Source organism: Antedon mediterranea, chromosome 2 (genome assembly GCF_964355755.1).
Source record: "Antedon mediterranea chromosome 2, ecAntMedi1.1, whole genome shotgun sequence".
Classification (NCBI taxonomy): Eukaryota; Metazoa; Echinodermata; class Crinoidea; order Comatulida; family Antedonidae; genus Antedon; species Antedon mediterranea.
In genome coordinates, this window is record NC_092671.1 from 13,079,673 (window position 1) to 13,104,330 (window position 24,658).

General features: G+C 33.0%; 4 protein-coding genes and 1 long non-coding RNA gene across 6 annotated transcripts; 1 reads left to right on the forward strand and 4 right to left on the reverse strand.

The window, feature by feature from the left end:
• Positions 1-753: 753 nt before the first annotated feature.
• Positions 754-4,945, reverse strand: LOC140039951 (uncharacterized). The gene is made up of 3 exons (XR_011842675.1): positions 4,834-4,945; positions 1,318-1,370; positions 754-821 (listed from the first exon to the last, which is right to left on the reverse strand). It is a non-coding gene; the product is annotated as an uncharacterized lncRNA (long non-coding RNA).
• A 4,740-nt stretch (positions 4,946-9,685) lies between these two features.
• LOC140040462 (U6 snRNA-associated Sm-like protein LSm5) lies at positions 9,686-12,873 on the reverse strand. The gene is made up of 5 exons (XM_072086429.1): positions 12,783-12,873; positions 11,850-11,945; positions 11,526-11,553; positions 11,363-11,435; positions 9,686-10,939 (listed from the first exon to the last, which is right to left on the reverse strand). Exons 1-5 carry the CDS (start codon positions 12,835-12,837, stop codon positions 10,910-10,912), a joined length of 282 nt encoding a protein of 93 aa, XP_071942530.1. The 5' UTR covers positions 12,838-12,873; the 3' UTR covers positions 9,686-10,909.
• A 223-nt stretch (positions 12,874-13,096) lies between these two features.
• Positions 13,097-16,438, reverse strand: LOC140040461 (proteasome subunit alpha type-1-like). The gene is made up of 9 exons (XM_072086428.1): positions 16,330-16,438; positions 15,562-15,708; positions 15,213-15,316; positions 14,949-15,037; positions 14,692-14,762; positions 14,350-14,479; positions 14,016-14,095; positions 13,779-13,850; positions 13,097-13,659 (listed from the first exon to the last, which is right to left on the reverse strand). The coding sequence occupies exons 1-9, from the start codon at positions 16,330-16,332 to the stop codon at positions 13,531-13,533; spliced, it is 825 nt and encodes a 274-aa protein (XP_071942529.1). The 5' UTR covers positions 16,333-16,438; the 3' UTR covers positions 13,097-13,530.
• Positions 16,439-17,703: 1,265 nt separating this feature from the next.
• Positions 17,704-20,726, reverse strand: LOC140039671 (uncharacterized). Of its 2 annotated transcripts, none has more exons than XM_072085288.1 (2): positions 20,156-20,328; positions 17,704-19,707 (listed from the first exon to the last, which is right to left on the reverse strand). In XM_072085288.1, exon 2 carries the CDS (start codon positions 19,699-19,701, stop codon positions 17,911-17,913), a length of 1,791 nt encoding a protein of 596 aa, XP_071941389.1. In that variant the 5' UTR covers positions 19,702-19,707; positions 20,156-20,328; the 3' UTR covers positions 17,704-17,910. The 2 variants fall into 2 exon arrangements, with proteins under 2 accessions (XP_071941389.1, XP_071941388.1); XM_072085287.1 differs by lacking the exon at positions 20,156-20,328 and adding an exon at positions 20,343-20,726 and having other exon boundaries at positions 17,705-19,707.
• A 332-nt stretch (positions 20,727-21,058) lies between these two features.
• Positions 21,059-24,622, forward strand: LOC140040464 (heat shock 70 kDa protein IV-like). The gene is made up of 2 exons (XM_072086433.1): positions 21,059-21,420; positions 22,144-24,622. The coding sequence occupies exons 1-2, from the start codon at positions 21,242-21,244 to the stop codon at positions 23,864-23,866; spliced, it is 1,902 nt and encodes a 633-aa protein (XP_071942534.1). The 5' UTR covers positions 21,059-21,241; the 3' UTR covers positions 23,867-24,622.
• Positions 24,623-24,658: the final 36 nt, after the last annotated feature.

Consider the following 24,658-nt stretch of genomic DNA (forward strand, 5'->3'; position numbering starts at 1 on the left):
TGTTTTGTGGCGTTTTCCGAATCATTTGCTGTAACTTTTTCGGTTTGCGTGCATACCAGTGGCGTGGAAAGTGTTGTAGCGTCTGCAAAATTTGGACCTGTTGCCATATCACACGGTATTTGACTGCTACGCGTGACGTAAAAGGTATCTATTTGTCTCTCCATATCGTCCATACTAAACGACTCGGCTAGAATGTTATGCGAATTTGCCGAGCATTTCACGCAATCAGAGTTGCAATCTGTTACGGTATCAGTTTTCTGCTGAAATGTTTGTGTCAACATTTTATATAAATTTTCATCCACTACTGTAGGCCTAATATCTTCACATTTAATTATTTTTATTTCCTTTTTAGTCATCCATGTTTCATTTTCTGTTTTCTGTATTGCATCATTTTGTTCGTGGATTGACTGCTCGTTTTCGTTACAAATGAAATCGCTCCAATCAAATACATCACTTTCGGCAAAGAGGTACGCGTCAACGCGTGACCCGCTATTAGTTTGTGACGTGTCTCTGTGTATCGGCAACGCATAGTCATATTTAGACTTATCGTTGTGTTGTATATCTTGACCACCATGAAGCGTATCAGATATCTCATTTTGTTGAGTCGTCGCATCTTTATAAGATAACGCGTCACATCGTGACGTGACATTATGGTTGACGAAACTAATAATGCTGTGATCAACTATTGTATCATTTAGTTCTCTCATACACTCTTCATCTAAAGCACAGGCTTGCAAGTAATCTGCACAAAGTTGCTCGAATTGTTCTTGAATACTGTCTATTTCCACTCTGATTAACTGGCGATCTTTCTTTATCATCTCCTATGAACAAATATAAAATAACTACAGTATTTTATTATTTTTCCTTATTTTAAGATCAGTCATTTCCTATTACTTTGTTGTGGGTCCCTCTAAATACCAGCTTGTTGATACTAATTTTTATTATTCCACTATATTGTTTTAGCATTTGCTTTTTAAAGGTGTGGAAATATACAATACTCGATTCGTTAACATTCGAAAATCACTACAATTTTATACTAGTACGCCCGGGTTTTATCCGTCAAAATGTTTGAAATTCGTCTTGCGATATATCATTAACTTTCTTAAGTCTCGTACCAAATAAATAGCCTATCATATTTGAGTTGAGGTTATTTTTAATAAATCTATATAAATAATACCGGTATTCATCGTAAATGACGTAATATGCTGACAGTCATGGATTGCTAGCTAGGAGCGCCTTCAATATTTAAGTATAAATAGGATTACTAATCAATTGCAAACGTTTTTTTTTATTTAAAAAAAAAAGTAAATAGCATACCATATTTTCTCTAGCCTTTCTGATTTCAAGTTCAGACTCCCCTGTCATTCTTTCTGAAAAAGTATACACAATATGGTTATAATGTCTTGTATTGTAAATCATCATTATTTTAAAATTGATATTGAAAGAAATAATTAATTATCAATGTACCTGGGTCCTATATTATAATATAACATAATGCAAAAACAACGTTAGCATTCTACATGATTGCTATGTACATTAATCATTGAAGAAAAGGTTCATTAATATTAGTGCACAGGTGGTTTATTTAGGCTTAACAACAATTATACGCATTGACAGTTTCAAACCTTGTAAACTAACAACGCAAGATTTAAAAATTCATTCTCTCTCAATAATCTTCAATTTACTGCATGATTATTAACGTCTATAACATGGATTGTTGTATATATATATATATATATATATATATATATATATATATATATATATATATATATATATATATATATATATATATATATATATATATATATATATATATATATATATATATATATAAATCAAAGAGCTGCATAGGCAGGATATAGAAAAAAATCAAGATCAAATAAGTTAAAACTGCCTCAATATAGATTTATTTTAACGACATGTTTCGGGCATAGCCCATCATCAGGTGAAAAGAATTGTAACAAAGGATAACATGTATAAGTCTCAAAATTACATAATAAAACAAATCAGCCAATCAAAGATGTTAACAAACAAAAGGCATAGTTATAAAGGCACGCCTCCAAAAGCTATGGTGTACAAAGCAGGAATGGTTGCTTATAAAGCAGGAAATTTAAAACAAAGACAAAAGCTTCAAGTGTAAATAATTGTTAATATGTGAATGTCTCTGGCAAAATTAATGTTTAACATCGATTCAATATTTTACATTTATATATATATATATATATATATATATATATATAAATGTAAAATATTGAATCGATGTTGCTGCCTCTAACCAGTACTTCAATATAGACCTAATGAAACTACACCTGCAATTTGACTGTTTGTGCGTTAGTGAATACTCTTTAAAACATATAAAGATTGATTTGCAAGTCATAAACTATTCGAATGTCTCAAATATGTTATTGCGCAGGAAATGTTATGATAATATTATTTTTGCTAAAACAGGGATGTTAATGGAACTGTTGATGCATACATATATCCAAAGACATGTTACCTGTGACGAAAACAATAGTAGAATCTCTGTAAGAAATGAATTAGCAGAAATTACCTACTTTAAATTAGCAGCTATGATCCAACATTTCTAATCTATCAATTTCTGGTTTTCCTGCTACGGCAATGTCGATAGCTATAGCATTATAGGCCTATTTTTTGTTGGAATTTGAATTGGAATTACACAATACATTTTCCGTGCAGTCTACTACTCATGGTTTATTGCATCACAATTGTTATCGCTTTTTATTCCTTGTTCTTTCTTGTAATGTACTTAACCTTTGTGTACGCTAAAGAAAGTTCATCTTTTGAGACTTCAAAACGCACGCTCTAGGAGGGCATTCGCGCGCCAACTGACTTAATCCCTAGACCAGACATGCATTAAACATGAGATTGTGTTTTATTTATTTGTTATTTTTAATGATAACAGAGTAACAATAATAATAACTATACTAATCTCAAATAATCCCTATACAATATTTATATAGTGAAAACTTAGTGTCAAGGTTAGGACAGACACCCTAGTTGACGTCTAGAAATGTTCAAAGTCAACAGTAGTAGGTCTATTTGTACAATTAATTGATATGTTTCCATTAACACTATTATTCATGATTTCAAATACGATAGGCCCACAGCAAAGATGGATTCCCAAAACATGCATTAAACATGAGATTGTGTTTTATTTATTCATTTATTTATTATGTTTAATGATAACAGAACGTAACAATAATAATAATAATGAATATTTGAAAACATGTTAAATTGAAGTAAAACTTCCAAAACTGCTCGAATTTGTAAATTTAGTTTGATGTAAGAGTTTTCCATGTAATTTCACTCTTCCCTAGTTTTATCTCTTGGTTGCATTCAATTATTATTGGAAGTAGGCCTACAATATAGGCTATACTCGAAATGAACGATCAAGTGGAATGAATTGAATTAGACCTAGTAAAAACCGCTAAATGACGACGTATTACGTTTGCATAACCCATGTGTGATTTATTGACATTTAGAACTTTGCTTTTCTCCTTTTATTTCATCACAGAGGATTTATATATAAATTTACGTAAGGGCAAAATTCGGTAAATCGCGTGTTACTTCTAGAATGTTTACTCGATGGTATATAAAGTTGGTTCGTACTTTCGGTATTGATTTTAACAACCTGATGTAACCCTGTTTACTAATTAAATTGAGTTAGATAATTAGTATACTGACAATTAAAAACGAATTTAGGTTCAATGATTTTCCCCAAATAGGATGTTTTCCGATAGTGGTATACACTGTCTATGGATGTCCATCTTGAAAAATACCCTCACACGATAATACGAGGATGCTTCGCATTTACCTATCTCCTTCTACGATGATTGTTTTTAGTAGCTGAAAACCGGTTTAACAGCTCGAGTACAGCATCAAAATGTTGAAAACAGGCCGATTTTCTTTAAAAAAAATACTATTTTTATATATTTAATATACGTTTATACAAATGTATTGATTTGCGATGAATAGAACATTTTAATCTCTCCCAGTATAATTATTAACACAAGTAGGTAAATTTATTGACTATCATTAGATAATACGACATTGAATAGCAAATTTCTTACTGTGAATGTATGTACTGTTAGATATATACACATATACAAATAAATGTATTACTGTGAGTGGGGGTACTGTTGGATTTATAAACACATAGCCTAATATACAAATAAACATTAAACTTCTCAACGTTTATATTAATTACTAATTACAAAAAATATAAACGCCATTGTGGTGTGTATCGTTACATGTACTTTACTATTTCAATCGACTACAGTATGACAGTGACAGTTTTAACACAAAGTATTACATCGCAAATGCTCTATCCTACTGTATTAGTGGTATATTATTTATAGGCCTTTAAAACATGAAAAAATATGGATAAAGAATATATTTAAAAATTATTCCTCTTTTTACCCATTCTCTTCCCCATCCCTCAACCCTACATACAAAACACAAATTGGGTTTGTTTAAATGAGTTCAACTCAAAAATTTGGACTCATTTTGTGTGACAAGTTTCTCTTTCAGAAGTAATTCCCAGGGTGCTAATTTTAGTTGACTACATAAATCATTGAGTCTATTTATTCGTTTCTATAAACCACAATGTATTATAATTCTGCAGTACGTATTTGAAATCGCCAGATTTGTTACGCTGAAATTATTGTGTATTCGAGAACCATCATCTAGTATTAACAATAATCAAAAGCAAAAATAGTTTGTTTATAGTATCCAGGTAAAATGTGTACGAAAATAATATTTGATATTAGAATATTTCACTTAAATAACGTTTTAATTTTAAAATCTTACCTTTAAAATGAATAGTTGGAGTAATCATGTTTTAGTTTGTTACTGAGTGCTTTAAGTTCATAATCCGTTTCGAGAGCAACCGAGCTGTGCCGCGTCAATGTGCATTACCGTGTTCACACGCAACATTTAGCCTAGGCCTACAATCCCACAATTGTTAGAAGGAAGTTGAAATACGCATGTGACGTGTTAGTGCCTTGAGGGAATAACAGACTCGGAATTCGGTCGAGTTTTATTCATCTAATACCTCGATCAATATGTTTTTTTTTCTCTTTCATCTAAACCTATCATTGTCTGCTGTTGGTTAACGGTTGATGTTGATTGTATCATTATAGGTCTATATGTTACTACCTTAGTAAATTGTGTGTATAAGCCAATTATAATTATATAAGAATGCTCAATTAGGTGCACACAAAAAGCATTAATTACCAAAACCTAGGTTTATTGATCGTTGATCTATTTAGCTATAAGCAGCTTAATTTGACTCGGCAAAATATTGAATACCAATTACACAATGAACATAAGGCTGCATAATAAAATCTATATATATCGAATAATGCCGAAAAAGACCGACAAGGTAGATCAATACGGATAAAAGAAAAAATAAAACGTTGACCATGAGTTAATTTTCAATACGATCGCTTACAATGGATGAAATTGTCTTAACAATAGTTCTCAATTACACATCACTGATGTGTCAATTTAAGTATAGTCTCTTTAAAAAGAGTACTCCTGATTAATCCAGCTCATTCTTCAGTTAGTTAATAGTATAGTGTATCGTCAGCACAATTTAGTTTAGCCCTGTATAGTACAGGATTTATTTTCCAAATTCCAATGCTTTTGTTTACTATGAGTCTGATGATAATTAAGTGATATTTTGCCATATATCACTGGGGAAATAAATTCAAAAGATAACCATATATGGACTTTTAAAAATTAAATTATTATGTCACATGTCAACTAATTATTATAATCTTGGACTCATCGAAAAACAAAGAAGTCGAACTGTAGCCATTAAAAAAAATGCCCATTCCTGTACTATAGTACTGTAAGTATTTTCGAAAAATCGGCTCACGATCGGTATAGTGCCTCCGGGCACAAACAAACAGGGTTCATCTTGTCTTATGTCCTTTTTTACCTCATTTGTGTTGGTCGGGCTTATGTGCGTCACTATTAAAGTAGAGAGGAACTTCCCCATTTTCTCCACACAGCAGTGCTCCACCGGAGGTGCTGACCGGTCTTGGGCGACCCATGATGTTTTTTGGGGGGTTTTTTTGTACATAATTGTTGTTGTCTGGCATGTATTACCGTACATTTAAATGCATTTAAAAGGTTACCAAACTGACAAGCACTCGCTTCTTTTGGTATACTATAAATATTGTAGGCCTAAATGTAATTGTGAATTGTGAATAAATGTATTATAGTGTTGTGTAAAATGACAAAATAGGTAACATGCTCAGAACACATTATGTGATACTGCGCAAGGGTCGAAATTTGGCAAAAGTTTCGAAAATGTCCCTATTTTAAATGGCTGAATTTCGACCATTAAAAACACGTAGGCCCATTGAGGTAACATGCGCAGAACAATGCACTATGTGTTCTACGCACGGCAAATTTCAAAATATAAAAGGGTAATTTTACTGTACTATTAAAGTACAGGGATTTTTTTTAACAAATTGCCAAATATCGACCATTTAACCACCATCGACTATATATATTATATTTATTATCTTATAGAGTCATAGTAACTAGATATGTCAAAAAATAAAAGGGTCGAAATTTGGTACTATAGTACAGGGATTTTTTTAAAAATGGCCAAAATATTGCCTTTGTCAAATTCAATTATTATGCAATAATATTGCCATATATACACATATATTGCGTTATCACCAAATTTCCCTGTACTATACTGCCCCGTTATGAAAGAACGACTCAACTGCATAAAGCAAAGTTTTGAGATAATCAACAAAACGTGTTCTTGTTTTAGCTCTTCACGTGTATAGATAATATTATTTTGATTAGCATAATAAACATGCGCAGAGGCGACTGATGGGTTCTGCGCATGTCAATTGTGCTATAGTAACCAGTTTTATCGAAAAATAAAAAGGTCGAAAATTTGCCATTTTTTGAAAAATCCCTGTACTATATAGTACAGGGAAATTTTCGAAAAATGACCGATTCACGACCCTTTTATTTTTTGACATAAATGGTTACTATTGCATAATATACATGCGCAGAGACGAATAATGGGTTCTGCGCATGTCAATTGTGCTACAGTAACCAGTTTTGACATAAATGGTTACTATAGCATTATAAACATGCTCAGAGGCGACTAATGGGTTCTGCGCATGTTAACTGTGCTATAGTAACCAGTTTTATCAAAAAATTAAAAGGTCGAAAATTGGCCATTTTTAAAAAAAAATTCCTGTACTATAGTACAGGGAAATTTTCGAAAAATGGCCGATTTTCGACCCTTTTATTTTATGACGTAAATGGTTACTATTGCATAATAAACATGCGCAGAGTCGAATAATAGGTTCTGCGCATGTCAATTGTGCTATCATAACCATATTTGACATAAATGGCCGATTTTCGACCCTTTTATATCATATAGCATAATTAAAAAAAAAAAAAGGTCGAAAATTTGCCATTTTTTGAAAATTTCCCTGTACTATAGTAAAGGAATTTTTTTTTTAAAATGGCAAATTTTCGACCTCTTTATTTTTTCGATAAAACTGGTTACTATTGCATAATTAACATGCGCAGAACCCATTATTCGTCTCCTGCGCATGTTTATTATGCAATAGTAACCATTTACGTTAAAATATAAAAGGGTCGAAAATCGGCCATTTTTCGAAAATTTCCCTGTACTATAGTACAGGAATTTTTTCAAAAAAATGGCAAATTTTGGACCTTTTTTTTTTGGATAAAACTGGTTACTATAGCATAATTAACATGCGCAGAACCCATTAGTCGAGTCTGCGCATGTTTATTATGCTATAGTAACCATTTATGTCAAAACTGGTTACTGTAGCACAATTGACATGGGCAGAACCCATTATTCGACTCTGCGCATGGTTATTATGATACAGTAACCATTTACGTTAAAATATAAAAGGGTCGAAAATCGGCCATTTTTCGATAGTACAGGAATTTTTTCCAAAAAATGGCAAATTTTCGACATTTTGTTTTTCCGATAAAACTGGTTACTATAGCACAATTGACATGCGCAGAACCCATTTAACGACTCTGCGCATGTTTATTATGCTATAGTAACCATTTATGTCAAGAGTGGTTACTATAGCACAATTGACATGCGTAGAACGCATTATTCGACTCTGCGCATGTTTATTATGCTATAGTAACCATTTATGTCAAAAGTGGTTACTATAGCACAATTGACATGCGCAAAACGCATTATTCGACTCTGCGCATGTTTATTATGCTATAGTAACCATTTATGTCAAAAGTGGTTACTATAGCACAATTGACATGTGCAGAACCCATTATTCGACTCTGCGCATGTTTATTATGCTATAGTAACCATTTATGTAAAAAGTGGTTACTGTAGCACAATTGACATGTGCAGAACTCATTATTCGACTCTGCGCATGTTTATTATGCAATAGTAACCATTTACGTTAAAAAATAAAAGTGTTGAAAATCGGCCATTTTTCGAAAATTTCCCTGTACTATAGTAAAGGAATTTTTTTTTTAAAATGGCAAATTTTCGACCTCTTTATTTTTTTGATAAAACTGGTTACTATTGCATAATTAACATGCGCAGAACCCATTAGTCGACTCTGCGCATGTTTATTATGCTATAGTAACCATTTATGTCAAAACTGGTTACTATAGCACAATTGACATGCGCAGAACCCATTGTTCGTCTCCTGCGCATGTTTATTATGCAATAGTAACCATTTACGTTAAAATATAAAAGGGTCGAAAATCGGCCATTTTTCGAAAATTTCCCTGTACTACAGTACAGGAATTTTTTCAAAAAAATGGCAAATTTTGGACCTTTTTTTTTTCGATAAAACTGGTTACTATAGCATAATTAACATGCGCAGAACCCATTAGTCGAGTCTGCGCATGTTTATTATGCTATAGTAACCATTTATGTCAAAACTGGTTACTGTAGCACAATTGACATGGGCAGAACCCATTATTCGACTCAGCGCATGTTCATTATGCAACAGTAACCATTTACGTTAAAATATAAAAGGGTCGAAAATCGGCCATTTTTCGATAGTACAGGAATTTTTTCAAAAAAATGGAAAATTTTCGACCTTTTTTTTTTTCGATAAAACTGGTTACTATAGCACAATTGACATGCGCAGAACCCATTTAACGACTCTGCGCATGTTTATTATGCTATAGTAACCATTTATGTCAAGAGTGGTTACTATAGCACAATTGACATGCGTAGAACGCATTATTCGACTCTGCGCATGTTTATTATGCTATAGTAACCATTTATGTCAAAAGTGGTTACTATAGCACAATTGACATGTGCAGAACCCATTATTCGACTCTGCGCATGTTTATTATGCTATAGTAACCATTTATGTCAAAAGTGGTTACTATAGCACAATTGACATGCGTAGAACGCATTATTCGACTCTGCGCATGTTTATTATGCTATAGTAACCAGTTTTATCGAAAAATAAAAAGATCGAAAATTGGCCATTTTTTTAAACAAATTCCTGTACAGGGAAATTTTCGAAAATTGTTTTTCATGTTTCTTGTATTTTTACTTTAGTTTTAAGTATTAATTTAAGAGGGAGAATATTCAATAATAATATCATTACGGTGTTCACATAGTCTCTCTCCGGGGTATTTAATTCTAAATATTCCAGAAATAAAATTAATACTCTAATAATAACTAAACAAGTGAGTGAGTAAGTGAGTATTGAATAAAATAATTATTGACAATTATTCGTAGGGCAGTACCAAATTATTTTATGTTTAAAACAACAACATTACACAGCTTGCTGTGCAATCAACACCATTGTTGTGCATTTGAATGGGTTTCCTATGATAATAGGTGTTAATATGTCATTTGAGTGAGTCTTTCATGGCATTTGTAGTTGAGTTAGTCTTTGGTGACAATAGTAACACACACTTGTAATTGAGTGGTATTTTGATTTTTTAATTTCATATTTCTAGTTAAAATTTTGAATATCTGAATATTCCCTAAATAGCCCAAAAAGCTAAAAAGGTGATTTTTGAAAAATGTGTCAGTTGAGTCGTTCTTTCATGACAGGGCAGTATAATAGTATAGGGATTTTTTTTTAAATGGCCAAAATATCGCCTTTTTAAAATTTGATTATTATGCAATAATATTGCCATATATTCACATATATTGCGTTATCACCATCTTATAGAGTCAGTAACCAGTTATGTCAAAAAAATAAAGTGGTTGAAATTTGGTCATTTTTCGAAAATTTTCCTGTACTATAGAACAGTAATAAATAAATAATAAAATGATTGAATACGCGAATATCAATTATGATATTGTAACCAGTTACTATAATATCAAAAATAGTTTGGCCATTTCTCGAATTATCAACTGTAAAATATGTTGTGGCAACATTCGCAGAACACATGTCAATTATGATAAATTATAGTAACCATGTTATATCAACAATTTTTTGTTGTTGACAAAAAAATGTGGAAAATATCACCTTTTTAAAACAAATTTACAAAAAACTCTTTATTAAAACAAACTTATTAAATCCCACATTTCTATATTAGGACTAACTTAAATTTCATGAAATCAACAGATAAATTAATAATTGTTGTTTATCAAAATATAAATAGCATTCCAATAGTAACTAAACCATTTACAATAATCACTTCTTTAGATACCCTTATACCAAAATAGGTATTCTAATATTGAAAAGCATATATGACAAGCTCTGGATGGAGAATTTAGAATATTAACTTCATGATTTTAACCATTCAATAATTATTTGATTATTTTGTGGGTACAACAAGTTTCCTTAACTAGAAACTGATTGGTGTTCGTTGCAAACAGCTGATAATACTTCAGTTGAGGTTTGCCAATTATTCTCTATTCTGGGCCTTCACTTCCAGGTACCAGCTAGATAAAACAAATACACAAAAAAACTACTAAATCTGTCATCACAAAATGCAAATGGATGTGATTGGGTATCACAATTAAATTGTTTTTTAACAAGTTGTAACATGCATTGATCTCCTGATTTATTATCTGTTTTCACACACACATATTCGAGAACATTTTAAAATTTCGGGAGAAATAATATAGTTGGAGACACTAAAAAATACAAACAGGGGACATCTTCGTAACAAAGAACAGGACTTTTTCTGGTGTGTTTTTCTTCCAAGATTTCACAGTGCTCACAGGGGAATTTTCACACTACGCGAACCTGGTTACAACTTGTTTTTAAGATGTTACTTTTTGCAGATGTATAAAAGGGTACAAAACAAAAATGTATTATGGTTTTTCTTGAAAGACAATACTGTAATACAGACAATAACTTACCATTGTAATGTTGTTGCCGTTTAACAGAATCTGATCTAACTTTGTTTCACGTCTACCTTCTGCAGTATTCTCACTAGAAAAATTGGAAAATCAGTTTAATGCATATGAAAATATAAAAGAAGTTTTAATCAGTTTTAACAATTTAAATATCACTTAAACTTACAATTCTACAACATCTTCAAGTACCATATCTGAGATAAAATTGATGAGGAAAATTCAACATAATATTTTAAAATGCACTTTATATTTGAATACTCATGTACTGAAAATGAATGCCAAGTAATACTTGTTATGTTCCTCTCTATTTTCATGGAAAATTAAACTTAAGCATGAATCATTATACATCCAAGCATCTTGCCAACTAATCATCACTATACTTGCCTAAAGGAATCAGTGCAGTGTCGGCGGTGGAATATGAATTTACTAAAAAAACATCAAATTCTTAGATGTAAAATGTCACTTTTATATCTATGTATTATAAGGATACTGACAAAGTCATCAAAGCCAAGCAGTGTTCCAACAATCTCTTTATCACTTTTCATAATAATATGAATTCTTGAACCTATGCATTTGTCTACAAGCTCTGTGTGAGAAATGGCAAAAAAAGGGTAAATTATTACTAATTTATATACAAATACTACAGTAGGCCTAGGTATAGTTTTTGAATGAATACAGAACTGTAAAGAGAAAGGCAATATACCGAATAAATTAAATAACCAGCTTCAAGTCAACTATTATAAAAGTAAATTGATTTTTATTCGCTACAAGGAAAAAACGATAGACTTGTGTCATATTAATCAATGCCCAGTGGGGGCAGGTAGGATTTCATGATATAAAATGATCAGGCTTGATTGTGATATTTAATTTGGACAAGTTTGATACATTTTTAATGTTCAACACGTTGTGGTTGCGTTGAACGCGTTGTGGTTGCGTTGAACGCGTTGTGGTTGCGTTGAACGCGTTGTGGTTGCGTTGAACGCGTTGTGGTGGCGTTGAACGCGTTGTGGTGGCGTTGAACGCGTTATGACAAAATGAAAAGTTTGACATTAACAATATCAATATTTTAATTGATTTTAAACTTGTTTCTGAAAAGAAAAATATATATTATTAGGCTTAAGTTAAATATACCACTAGGCCTACATCATGTTAATAACATGTACTTGATATCATTTTATATTATATAAGCCTACCGGGCGTATGACAGCTAGGCCCAGTCACTGTATAGATTATGGAAGGTCGTACACGGCCAGAAGTGAGAAATGACCGTATAGTGACATGCTGTTTGTGATACGAGTAGTAGCCTAGCACCGTCCTTGTTTCTAATAAAAAATACACGTTGCTTACTTACATTTTAGCCATTGGAATGGTCATATATTGTGGAAGGATACATTACATATTACATTTTATTTGTTATACATACCCAAAGGGAGCAAATGTGATGGATTTGTTTGCTGTTGTTGTAGAGTGGTAGCCATTTTGTAGTAGCCCTCTATAGTTTGTTACAGCTGCTCTTCCAATTACCCACCTCCCTCCCACCAAATGCGGGTATTTTTTTTCTTATTTTTTTAAATTTCACTTTTCCTTGGTAATACTGTCCTGGCATATACCATTAAATAACTTATCAAAAGATAAATCACTCTCAAAACAACCTATATAATCTAATCATGTATATCACAAATGCACTAGAAATATCTGTACACAGAGTAGTAGGCAATTACACAGATTCTATCAATATGGTTTTATACTGTATTTATTATTTTCTGCATGCTCCATTTACAAAAGGGTAATTGTGTTTACAAAAAAAAAATTTAACAAAAATATAGGATAGGTGTGCTCCTTGTTTGATCACTTAAATTATCAATATTTTGTGTCAAAAAATAAATTCATAACATCCATAAATATTGAAGAAATTGTTATTAATAGTAACAGACACAAGCTCGAGTCAGATATTCAAAAGTTATATCTTGGTTTTGCTATGATAGACTAACTGTAACAATAAACAAAGAAATGGGCCAATAATCTACAGAGCATCATTTGAAATACCTTTTGCTTTAACGTTACAATTAAAGTGATGCTAAGATATTGCAACATAACTTGCTTTCAATATTGTCTGTTTTTATGACAAATATTTACTTATACAGATTTAAAAGCGAGAATTTATAAACATATTAGTGTTCCATTGGTTGCTCTCCCTCTGGTTTGGGAGTAGATTCCCCTTCTGCCGCCGGTGCAGTCTCAGCTTCCATTGAACTTTCATCTTTCTTGGTTCGAGATGGTTTACTTTCGATTCCGGCCAACTTTAGCATTATGGTTAAGCAAAATAAATACAATTTGATAAAACAGTGTCAATGATTCCTAATAATGAAATAAAGCTCAAAAGGTATGTTGAAAAATTGCACACAATTATAAAGGATACAAAGTTTGCTACATCATCATCTTCATAAACTGTAAACTTCTGATCTTTACCCACAATCGCAACAGAACAGTTCTATAAACAAAAACATGATAAACAAATACAGAGTGAGTAAGATATGAAATAAGATTCTATCCTAGGCATTGGTATTTATGCCGTTAAATAAGGTATATTAAAATATTCTGGCACAAAGGAAGATTTACTAGAATGGTGCACAGATGACCAGAACTGTCTACATACCTTTGTTGTAAGCTCACTTTCATTTGGTAAAGTATCTCTCAATGCAGTAAGCCCATGCTTTACAAGCTCTTCAAGTGTACCTTAAAAACAATTAAAAAAAACATGTTTAGCAGCCAGGTAGCTTGGTGGTATATGCTTACCTGCAAAGATCTGAACTCTTAGCTAGTCAACTTTAATTGACCCGGCATATAATTAATATACAATAGTATAAGAAATACGACAACCTGATATACAAGGTTTCAGAACATTAGGTGCTATATAAATCCAGGATATTATTATTACCAGTTAATTTTATATCAGCATTTTGCCAGTTCACATAAATTTTAATACTTACTGTCTGAAAATTGATTGAGATACTTTTCTAGATACGTTCTTGCTGATTGAGAACGTGCTCCAATTGCCATTGCTTTGCAGTCATAGTGGTTGGATGATGGACATGTTTGATAAATATGGGGACCAGTTTCCTAAAGACGGGAAATCATTCACTCAATATCAATCCACCATAATTGTTAACACTGTACTTTATAAAGGATGCTTTAATTGCTATTTTTTTTATATTATAGTTAACCCTCCAAAAATAGACATTGTCTGGTTGAATTATTTACATTATAGATAAAAATAATAATGTGTAATTACAGTAATAATATTAAATGAAAGCAAAATGAAATACACATACATCATAACCAGCAACAAGTAACCCAACACCAAACGGTCGACGTCCATCTCGCTGCGTATTCACTTGTGACTCTAAATCAAGTAATATAAGGAATGGTACATACAATAGGCAATTTAGTTTAGTAACTATAGTAACTAAAACAAACTGAAATTATTATATGCATACATTTTTGTAGTGTACTAGTAGTAATATAGAAATGATTTTATGTACAATTTTGGCAAAGTACAAGAAATGTTTTTGAAATGGTCGAAGGATACTATTGCCAACAGCACTGATGAGTCTTGAAAGAGGCAAGGCTGAGTTATATGCATATCTTGAGTTCATACATTCTGCTCTCATGAATTTGCTGTAAAAAATCACACAGATAATTAGTATGTTCTGAACATAACCACCATGAAATGGGGTACAATAAATACATTCCTGAAGGCAGGTTCTAGTTAGTATTGCCGCAATATAAATAATTTATTGATACAAACAAATCACAACTCAACAGAATAATATTAAAATTTCTATTTGTTTACCTTAAAAGTCTAGCATCTGAAGTAAGCCCTGCGATTGACACTCCGACATGATCATCAATTGGAATAATCTTTTTTTGATGAGCAGATAATTCTGATGAAGCTCTCTGCAAAAAAACAAAATACAAACTATGATTTAGTTTGGTGTAAAAAGTGTTTTTTACTTGCCATACAGTACTATGCTAACAGGGTTTAAAGAACCATAGTGGGTGTCAACAAGCAAAGTTAGAGAGTGAAGAAAATAAACGATATTAATAATCTGTACTTTAAGGTATATCAAGTTTCATGGGTGACCATATATCGAAAATAGATTAGGTCTCTCGACATAAGCATAGATTAAGACACGACTTACTTTTAAAGCAACTACAACTGCATGTGTCTTGGATTTGAGACCAACTGTAGCAGAGCCTTGTTTCACTGCTTCCATTGCATATTCAATCTGGTGTATGCGTCCTTGTGGACTCCATACTGTTACATCGTTATCATACTGATTTCTAAACTGTTATTAAATGAAATGTATAAAAAATAATCAACTTTACTGTATACAAATTAAATGAAATAGTTCTAGTACTAGGCTAGGCCAGCTAAATAATTGATTGTTTGGTGTATAATTAATCATATACAGTATAATTAGTATACTTATACTAATAGATCTTTTCTAGGGCTTTGGCCTACATGTAACATACATAGCTTAGGCCTAGCTAGGCCTATTGCCTATTATTGGTATTTATTGCTATTTAATTTAGTATTATGTAGCTGAAAATGAAAAATATTGAAAAAATTAAGTAATTAAATAGAAAATTAATTACTACTGCTGTGATCTTTCTAGTAATGTTAATTACAGGTAGGCTTTAGGGAGTGTAGAGTAGACTAGTAGCTAGGCCAAAGTACAGATTTTGCGCTTCAACCACACGTCCCTCACTCGGCCCGGAGATGTTCAATTTCAACACTGATTGATCTTGTTGTAGTAATAGTAGTAGGCGACCAGGCTAGGCCTAGCTTTTCGGATTAGGCCTAGCTTAGTTACACTGGAGGAGACGATTCCCTAATAGATATAATTTATTTATATTATCATTATTTAACAGCTAAAGTCTGCAGACATATTTAAGTGATACATTACCATGTTTTTTGAAGAATTGACCGCACCGGTACGTCTTCTATATATTTTGTTGATTCACGTTTTTTTGTTGGAATGCTCACGGCCAATGTTTTAAAGAAAAGCGCGACAAGAAGCAATAGTTGTATTATTTATAGTACTGTACTTTTTATACGCATGGCTCGCTAAACTAGACGTACAGAGTAAACCATCGGTATTTTGTAAATTTTTCGTGAGATTATAATGCATAAATAATTTGATGACATTACAATTTTAAAAAGCAGCCTCACTAGTTTATTTGTAAAAGCTTGTTGTTGAAAGAAACTTAATGACTTAATGTGAAATGAAATGTTACTAGTATAGGTACTTTGTATGTTAATTATAACTTTATTCATTTTATACTTTAACAAAATATAAAAGTTTCTTATATACAGAATAATAATTGCATGAGAATTTCATGGCACACCCGATCTGTGACAAATATGAATTAAATGACGGTGCTTGTGTTGCATGGAGAGTGCGAGATGGCTATGGATTTTCAGGAGGTAAGATCATCATAGTTTTCATTACTTAACTAACACTATATATATATTATATATATATATATATATATATATATATATATATATATCATACCGTAAATTATAGAAACAGTGCTCACATTCGGAACATGATCTCATAATCGCGTCGAGGATAGCTCATTGGCGAAAGTTCCGTATTTTTTAGTTGTATGAAAAAATGTCTCTGGCTGGATTCGAACCTGCAACCTCTCGCTTACAGGGCGAGTATCATACCACTAGACCACAGAGCCATGTATGGTATTATCACAGATTTTCACCCACCAGATACATTCTCTCATACAACAAACGCCCTCACAATCAGTGGAGGCCCAACAAGTCAGAACAAATTCCAACTTTAATTCGCAACGGTTTTTTAAATAATATTGTGTATATGTAAATCAATGATGTTGCGTAGCACTGCGCAAATCATACATAAATCATACCGTAAATTATAGAAACAGTGCTCACATTCGGAACATGATCTCATAATCGCGTCGAGCATAGCTCATTGGCGAAAGTTCCGTATTTTTTAGTTGTATGAAAAAATGTCTCTGGCTGGATTCGAACCTGCAACCTCTCGCTTACAGGGCGAGTATCATACCACTATATGATACTATCTGGTGGGTGAAAATCTGTGATAATACCATACATGGCTCTGTGGTCTAGTGAAGGGCTAGTGTTGCCCGAAAGCTCTGCTAACTTTTCTGGCTGTTTACTTTATCGTTTTGATTTAGCTTTTCGCTTTTTATTTTTGTATCTCCATTGAGATCCAGCCACTGATACCCACAGCATTGTCATTTTTTTCAGTAATTTGCCTTTGGATTTATATATATATATATATATATATATATATATATATATATATATATATATGTTGAATTATATATATATATTGCATGTTGTATTTATTGAATGAAATTTGAATACATTCTTTTTCGGATGTCCACGAAGGAAAAAGGGTGTATGGTCCGCATGAGGCAATGTGTAATTAGTATTATAATCAGGGAAAAGTGAAATTTAATTGTAATTTCACTCTTTCATGGTTTTATTGAGATGAAGAAGCAGTAACGCTGATTCCAGTGTGAAATGAAGGAAGAGGCTTTTGTAACAAACGGGTCCACGTCATATTATGCTCAGGATCTTCAACGAACAATTCCAGGACAGGTTCCATTCTATTCTTCACTATTACCGCGTATACTCTCTCTTCACACACTTGAGGAGAAATGAACAAAACCTCACCATTGAATTGCACGGTTTGGTGTTCTTTTGAAGCGGTGTCAAATTTGGTTATGTTTCCATCATGTCCTACATATACAGTGTGTTCGTGTATTGTCAGTTTTCTTGATGAATCCGGGTCCCCTTCAATAGTAAATGATATGTGTGGAAGCATTTTCTCATTTACAGGCGAGTACCCTATAAGTGTTACATCCGTCTGACGGTATCTATCATCAGACCCTGCGTCTTTTTGTCGAATAATATAAAATGCGTTTTTACCACTGACAAGAGAAGGATTTGTTGACGGGTGATTGAATCCTTCACAAACATTCCATTCATCACCATTAGGATCGTAACCGAGACATTGGTTCATGAAACCTCTTTGACCACCAACACAATAAATTAGGCCATTGAGCTCAACACATGAACTTCCTCTGGTGGTCCTTGATAGCGCGTTAGGACTGTGAAGGTACTTCCGCTTTTGTTGCACACCAGGAGGTCTTCGAATTGTTTCCATTTGGTGTTTCGTTTTTAAGTTATACCGGTACTTTACCAGGCATCCTCTTGAGTGCATCATTAAGTAATCGTCTAGTACAATCGGTCTATTTCGACACGCACATATATCCAGAGAACATGTACCAATTGTGTCAATAGTACCGAGTGAGTCATCTTTATAGTGATTCATGAAATCAATTTTAAAAGCAGTTGCTGAGTCTCCAGATGTATTCACAAAGACTAGAACGTTTTCACGCCTCAACCGGGCAGCAGTACTCAAACGATTCTTTGTAAACGTGTGTGTCTTTAACGACATCTGAGCATTTAAAATCCGCTCCATTGTTCCAGCCTGAGAAAAATTAATACCTGAGTCAGATTCAAGTTTCTTTACTTGAGGAATTATAATATCCTCAATACATTTCAGAGTAATTTTATCGAATTGCACTAGATCCAAGAACTCGCAGATGTCAACTAAACGTTTTGAATCGCTGTAAGTCCAAGATAAAATGGCATCAAAGACCAGCCTTTCAGAATTTACCCTCAATTTACTGCTGCGTAATATTTCAAAGATGATTTCCTTTGGAAGTAGAGGAAACGAGCTTGTGTTGACGAAGTCTTTGAAATTGTTCAACAATGTTTTCAACGCAAATTCTTTTAGATCACTGAAACTATTGCTACGAAGTGAAAACATTAATAGAGGTACACACGTTTCCTTGCTAATGTGTTTCTTCAATTCGGAAACACATAAATCGATAATAGACTGAATTTGTAAGAAATCTGCAGTTTCCAACAATTTGAAAATAGTTTCGTTTGAAATGGTCAACGATCCTGTGTACAAAAAGTTTAATACGGTTCGCAAACTGTCACTGTCGATAGTGTAGAAGTTGACAACACCATTCAACGATTCCTGATAATCGCTGATAAACATGGCTCGGAAATAACAACTTGTTGAAGCTAATAAAAGTCGATGGCACGGGAACTCTTCCCCATCTCTGGTCCTAATTACAACGTCAGTCAATAGATTTTCTTTCCAAATTGATGCAATTCCATTGCTGACAACCTGTTTGAAGTTCTTGAGTGTTTGCTCTTGGGAGAAAGCACCCAGTAAATCACAAAAATCGACCATCTTAACCTAAATAATAAAGTATAATACGTTATGAATAAATAACATAAGACCCGATAACTTGGTAGGCCTAATATTATGAGGTTGATTTTGATGAAAAAAATATCGGTTATAATAATATGATCGCGGAAGTTCGACAATTTTTTAGAAATAATGGAATGACAAATATCTTACGGATTTTCCAATAATTGGATTTAGATTATAGAATTTAACAAAAGTATGACGTCAAAAATCAAGCGTGACCGACCAAGCTCAATGCCAGGATTAAAAGCAGTTTCAATAACATTGAAAAATACAGCGTTTAAACGTATAGCCTAAGTAGCCAATATCAAACAAAATTGCCTACGAATAATTTAACGATCCTGTGTACAAAAAGTTTAATACGGTTCGCAAACTGTCACTGTCGATAGTGTAGAAGTTGACAACACCATTCAACGAGAAAATTATAATAACTTACAATTTTAAAATTGTTAGCTTTTGTAGGAAGTTAACCGACTAGTAATATACCATAACATGATACCAATAGACCATGACCGGCCTACAATTACTACAATAAATACCGCATACATAAAGTACAGTATTAGTATAGTATGTAGAATGTTGATATCAGACATATACCCTAAAATAATATTGAAATACCTTACCCGAGACGTGAATCTCAACCAAGTCGTGTCAATGCGGTTGTAAATACGATTATTGTATTAAAGGGTAGACTATTCATAGAAACAAGTCATCCATATAAGTATAGAAGTATGATGACAACCTAAAGTGAAGTATTGTAAATAGGCTTACCGCAGTACCACAGACAATTATGACTTAGGCCACTGTGGCATACCGTATGTTCAAGAATGTCTTTTTATATTTTATTTATTTTTATTTTGAGAGTGGGAATTTTTCAGTTGTCAATTCACGTCTATGCATGGGGTCGGGTCGCTAGGAAAACTATCTTTAGCCTAAAAGTAATTTTTGAAGATACTTCCTTGATTAATAATAATTGTTAAAAAATACATTTAGTCAAAATCATTAATACCATATCCTTACTTACTGTATCAAACTAAGTTCCAAAAAAGTATTGGTTAAATTTTGTTTTAAATATATACAGTAGGGCCTACTAATGATTTAATTGGCCCTATTCAATTCAAATGTGAAATTCAAATTTAGTAGAATACTAAATAAATAGCATAATATTAATATCCCTTTAGTAATACATCGAAGAAGAATACTATGACGAATTTTCCAGTGCATTCGAGAAAATAATAGGTTATTCAGTAATGATACAAAAACAGAATAGGTTAATAATAAGCCGCAGTAGTAGTAGTAGTATTAAGATCGTATAGTATAATATAACGCGCAGTAGGGAAGAATGTTCTAGTGAAAAATGGAACAGTCCAGATATGTGACGTCATCGAGATCGAGAATATTCACCAACTATCTATACATGAATCGATGTATATATAAACGATCCACTGCGATGAAGAATATCAATTCAAAATCAAACTGAAGAAATTCACAGAAGACTGAAGGAAAAGACAAAAACTGCAAAATGACAAGTAAAGCGATTGGAATCGACTTGGGAACAACATATTCATGTGTTGGTGTGTTTGAGAACGGGAAGGTTGAAATAATCGCAAATGACCAGGGTAACCGAACAACACCAAGCTATGTTGCATTTACAGACACCGAAAGGTTGATAGGAGATGCTGCGAAAAATCAAGTTGCAATGTAAGTTGTTTTAATTTATTTAAATGTACTTAGCATATATAATATAAGTTACTGTATATTCCAGCACTAAAGCTTATACACTATCAGGCCTGGGCATATACTATAGCAGACCTATTTTCGAGATTTACTTTAGTAAATAATCGATATTACCTCTGGAGTAGTAATCGATGAAGCAATCCATTAAATGTCTGATTTGACTTTGAAACAATTAATTGATCAAATGTTAATTTTCGTGTAAAAATGTTACTTTTGATGACAAATAGGAAGATGGGACGAGAAGAGCGGTGGCTATTCACACTTTAATATCAATTATTAAAAACACGTATAGCATACCCATTGCAATATATAAAATATATAGCTGAAAATGAATAGCTGTTACGCCCGTGGCATGGAATTTATAGGTCCGATGCCCATAGTAAATAGATTATTCAAATTGCTGGCCTATATGGATCAAATATGACTCAGTTAGAGCCATACCACTAAAATTCCAAGCAGTATTCATATTGCTGAAAATATTTTTGCTATGCAATCTGACACCGTGATGAAATGAATTGAAATGGAGGTAATAAATTTATAGATGAACGAGTGCATAGGATTGTATCTATTACATGGAATCTCCAGTAAACATTTGCGTTAACTTTTAAATTTGTATTTCTTTTATATTTAAATATATATATGATAAATAAAAATAATATTTAACACAAAAACACGTTTGTTTAACAGGAACCCAAAAAACACAGTGTTCGACGCAAAGCGGTTGATTGGAAGACGATTTAATGACGCTTCTGTACAGGATGATAAAAAACACTGGCCGTTCACGGTCATAAACGCTGGGTCAAAACCAAAGATCCAACTGACGTACGCTGGAGAAGAAAAGACATTTACCCCGGAAGAAATCAGCTCTATGGTCCTGACGAAAATGAAAGAAACTGCAGAGGCGTACTTAGGCAGTAAAGTCACTGACGCTGTTGTCACCGTACCGGCTTATTTCAATGACTCTCAGAGACAAGCTACGAAAGATGCAGGCGTCATAGCTGGTATTAACGTTCTGAGGATCATCAACGAGCCCACGGCTGCTGCCCTAGCCTACGGTCTGGATAAAAAGCTTGACGGAGAAAAGAACATACTGATCTTCGATTTGGGAGGAGGAACGTTTGATGTTTCTATCCTAACAATAGATGGTGGAGTATTTGAAGTACGTTCTACTGCTGGTGACACTCACCTCGGAGGTGAAGATTTTGATAACAGACTGGTAAATCATTTGGCATCCGAGTTCAAGAGAAAATACAAAAAAGATATGGCGACAAACCCTAGAGCAATCCGCAGACTGAGAACAGCTGCAGAAAGAGCAAAACGAACACTTTCAAGCAGTACACAAGCTAGCATTGAAGTTGACTCACTTTATGAAGGTATAGATTTCTATACCTCTATAACCAGAGCGAGGTTCGAAGAGCTTTGCTCAGATCTGTTCAGAAAATGTTTAGAACCTGTTGAAAAGGCGATGAATGATGCGAAATTGGACAAAGGAAGCATTGATGAAGTTGTGTTGGTTGGTGGCTCTACAAGAATACCCAAAATACAGAAGCTTCTCCAAGATTTTCTGAATGGGAAAAACTTAAATAAATCGATAAATCCAGATGAAGCGGTTGCTTATGGAGCAGCGGTGCAGGCAGCAATTTTATCTGGAGTTGACAATGAAGCAGTAAAAGATGTACTTTTGGTCGACGTGGCTCCTCTATCACTCGGCATAGAAACAGCTGGAGGTGTAATGTCCGTCTTAATCAAAAGAAACGCTCGAATACCAACTAAAGCGTCTGAAGTATTTTCGACGTATTCCGATAACCAACCTGCAGTTTCTATTCAGGTATACGAAGGAGAAAGAGCAATGACAAAAGACAATAATCGCCTCGGTACATTCGATTTATCTGGAATTGCTCCTGCGCCAAGAGGGGTTCCAAAGATTGAGGTAACATTTGATATTGATGCCAACGGTATCATGAATGTATCTGCAAAAGACACTGGAACAGGGAAGGAAAATAGAGTCACTATTACCAACGATAAAGGAAGGTTATCAAAGGCAGACATCGAACGAATGGTAAATGAAGCAGAGACATTCAAAGCTGAAGATGAAGCTCAACGGGAGAGGATTCAAGCCAAGAACAACCTGGAAGGTTATGTGTACAATATCAAATCCACAATAGAAGATCCTGCTGTAGCCAATAAAATCAACAGCGCTGACAAAAACACGATTGAAAATGCGGTGAAAGATACGATTGAGTGGTTGGATAGTAACAACCTGGCCTCAAAGGATGAGTTTGACTACAAATTGAAGGAGCTTCAAAACGTCTGCTCACCGATTATGACTAAACTTCACGGTGGCGCAGCAGCAGGATCAGATGGGGCACAGAAATCGAACACTGGCCCAACTGTGGAAGAAGTAGATTAAGCTACAACACACGCATAACATATCTGTAGTTAATACATTACTAAATATTATACAAAGGTTCATTCAACATAGACTATCTAACATTAAAAGCGTGGAATGTAATGTTAAAACATAATGTAATGTAAAACATTAATTTAATCAACTTCCTTGGTATAACCATATGGAGGAAAGGTATAATGTATTACTGTGTGAAAATATTTTAGCTAAAATAACAAGCCTTAAAAACATATGTAAAATGTAAAAAATATTAGTATTATACGATATTTGTTATTTTTTAGTAACGTATTCCTGTGTGTGAATATAGCTATAGTGGAAAAACTATAATAAAACAGGGGCCTTAGTGATATTAGTCTGTTACTGAATATATATATTTCCTAGTTAATGAGTCTAAATATCAGAATAAAATTATCGTTTATGAAAATATCCAACAAAATTATACTATTGGTCAAACACATAAAATGAAGATACAGAATGCCCATAGTCCTATAATAACAGAACCACAAGCTTAACCATGTCATGTAGCCATTTGTCACATATTGTTCAAATTTGTATGTGTTAAATGCAAGAACTATGAAATAAACGATAATTTGTGGTAATATAAAAATATTTTAAGAGTTAAAGAAGTTGTATTCAATTGTAAAGTCATCTGTTTTAAATGGATTAAAAAAAACTAACATAGAAGTGTAAAATATTATTTATTCACAACTTTAAACTACTTTATTACATGTGAGTTACTGGTTACAGTTAATAATTAATATATTTGTGATTGTTATGCGTAATCATTTATTAGCA

Bases quoted from the DNA above. Each gene is read 5' to 3' on its own strand.
- LOC140040462 (XM_072086429.1), bottom strand. From the start codon at position 12,837: ATGGCTACCACTCTACAACAACAGCAAACAAATCCATCACATTTGCTC. The intron at 11,554-11,849 runs GTATCCTTATAA...ATTTTATCTCAG, and splicing joins TGGCTTTGATGACTTTGTCA to ATATGGTACTTGAAGATGTT. The intron at 10,940-11,362 runs GTAAGTTATTGT...TGTTTTATCTAG, and splicing joins ACGGCAACAACATTACAATG to CTGGTACCTGGAAGTGAAGG.
- LOC140039671 (XM_072085288.1), bottom strand. From the start codon at position 19,701: ATGGTCGATTTTTGTGATTTACTGGGTGCTTTCTCCCAAGAGCAAACA.
- LOC140040464 (XM_072086433.1), top strand. From the start codon at position 21,242: ATGACAAGTAAAGCGATTGGAATCGACTTGGGAACAACATATTCATGT. The intron at 21,421-22,143 runs GTAAGTTGTTTT...TTTGTTTAACAG, and splicing joins GCGAAAAATCAAGTTGCAAT to GAACCCAAAAAACACAGTGT.
- LOC140040461 (XM_072086428.1), bottom strand. The intron at 15,038-15,212 runs GTAAACAAATAG...GATTTTTTACAG, and splicing joins TCAGATGCTAGACTTTTAAG to CAAATTCATGAGAGCAGAAT. The intron at 13,851-14,015 runs GTATGTAGACAG...TTTTGTTTATAG, and splicing joins AAAGTGAGCTTACAACAAAG to AACTGTTCTGTTGCGATTGT.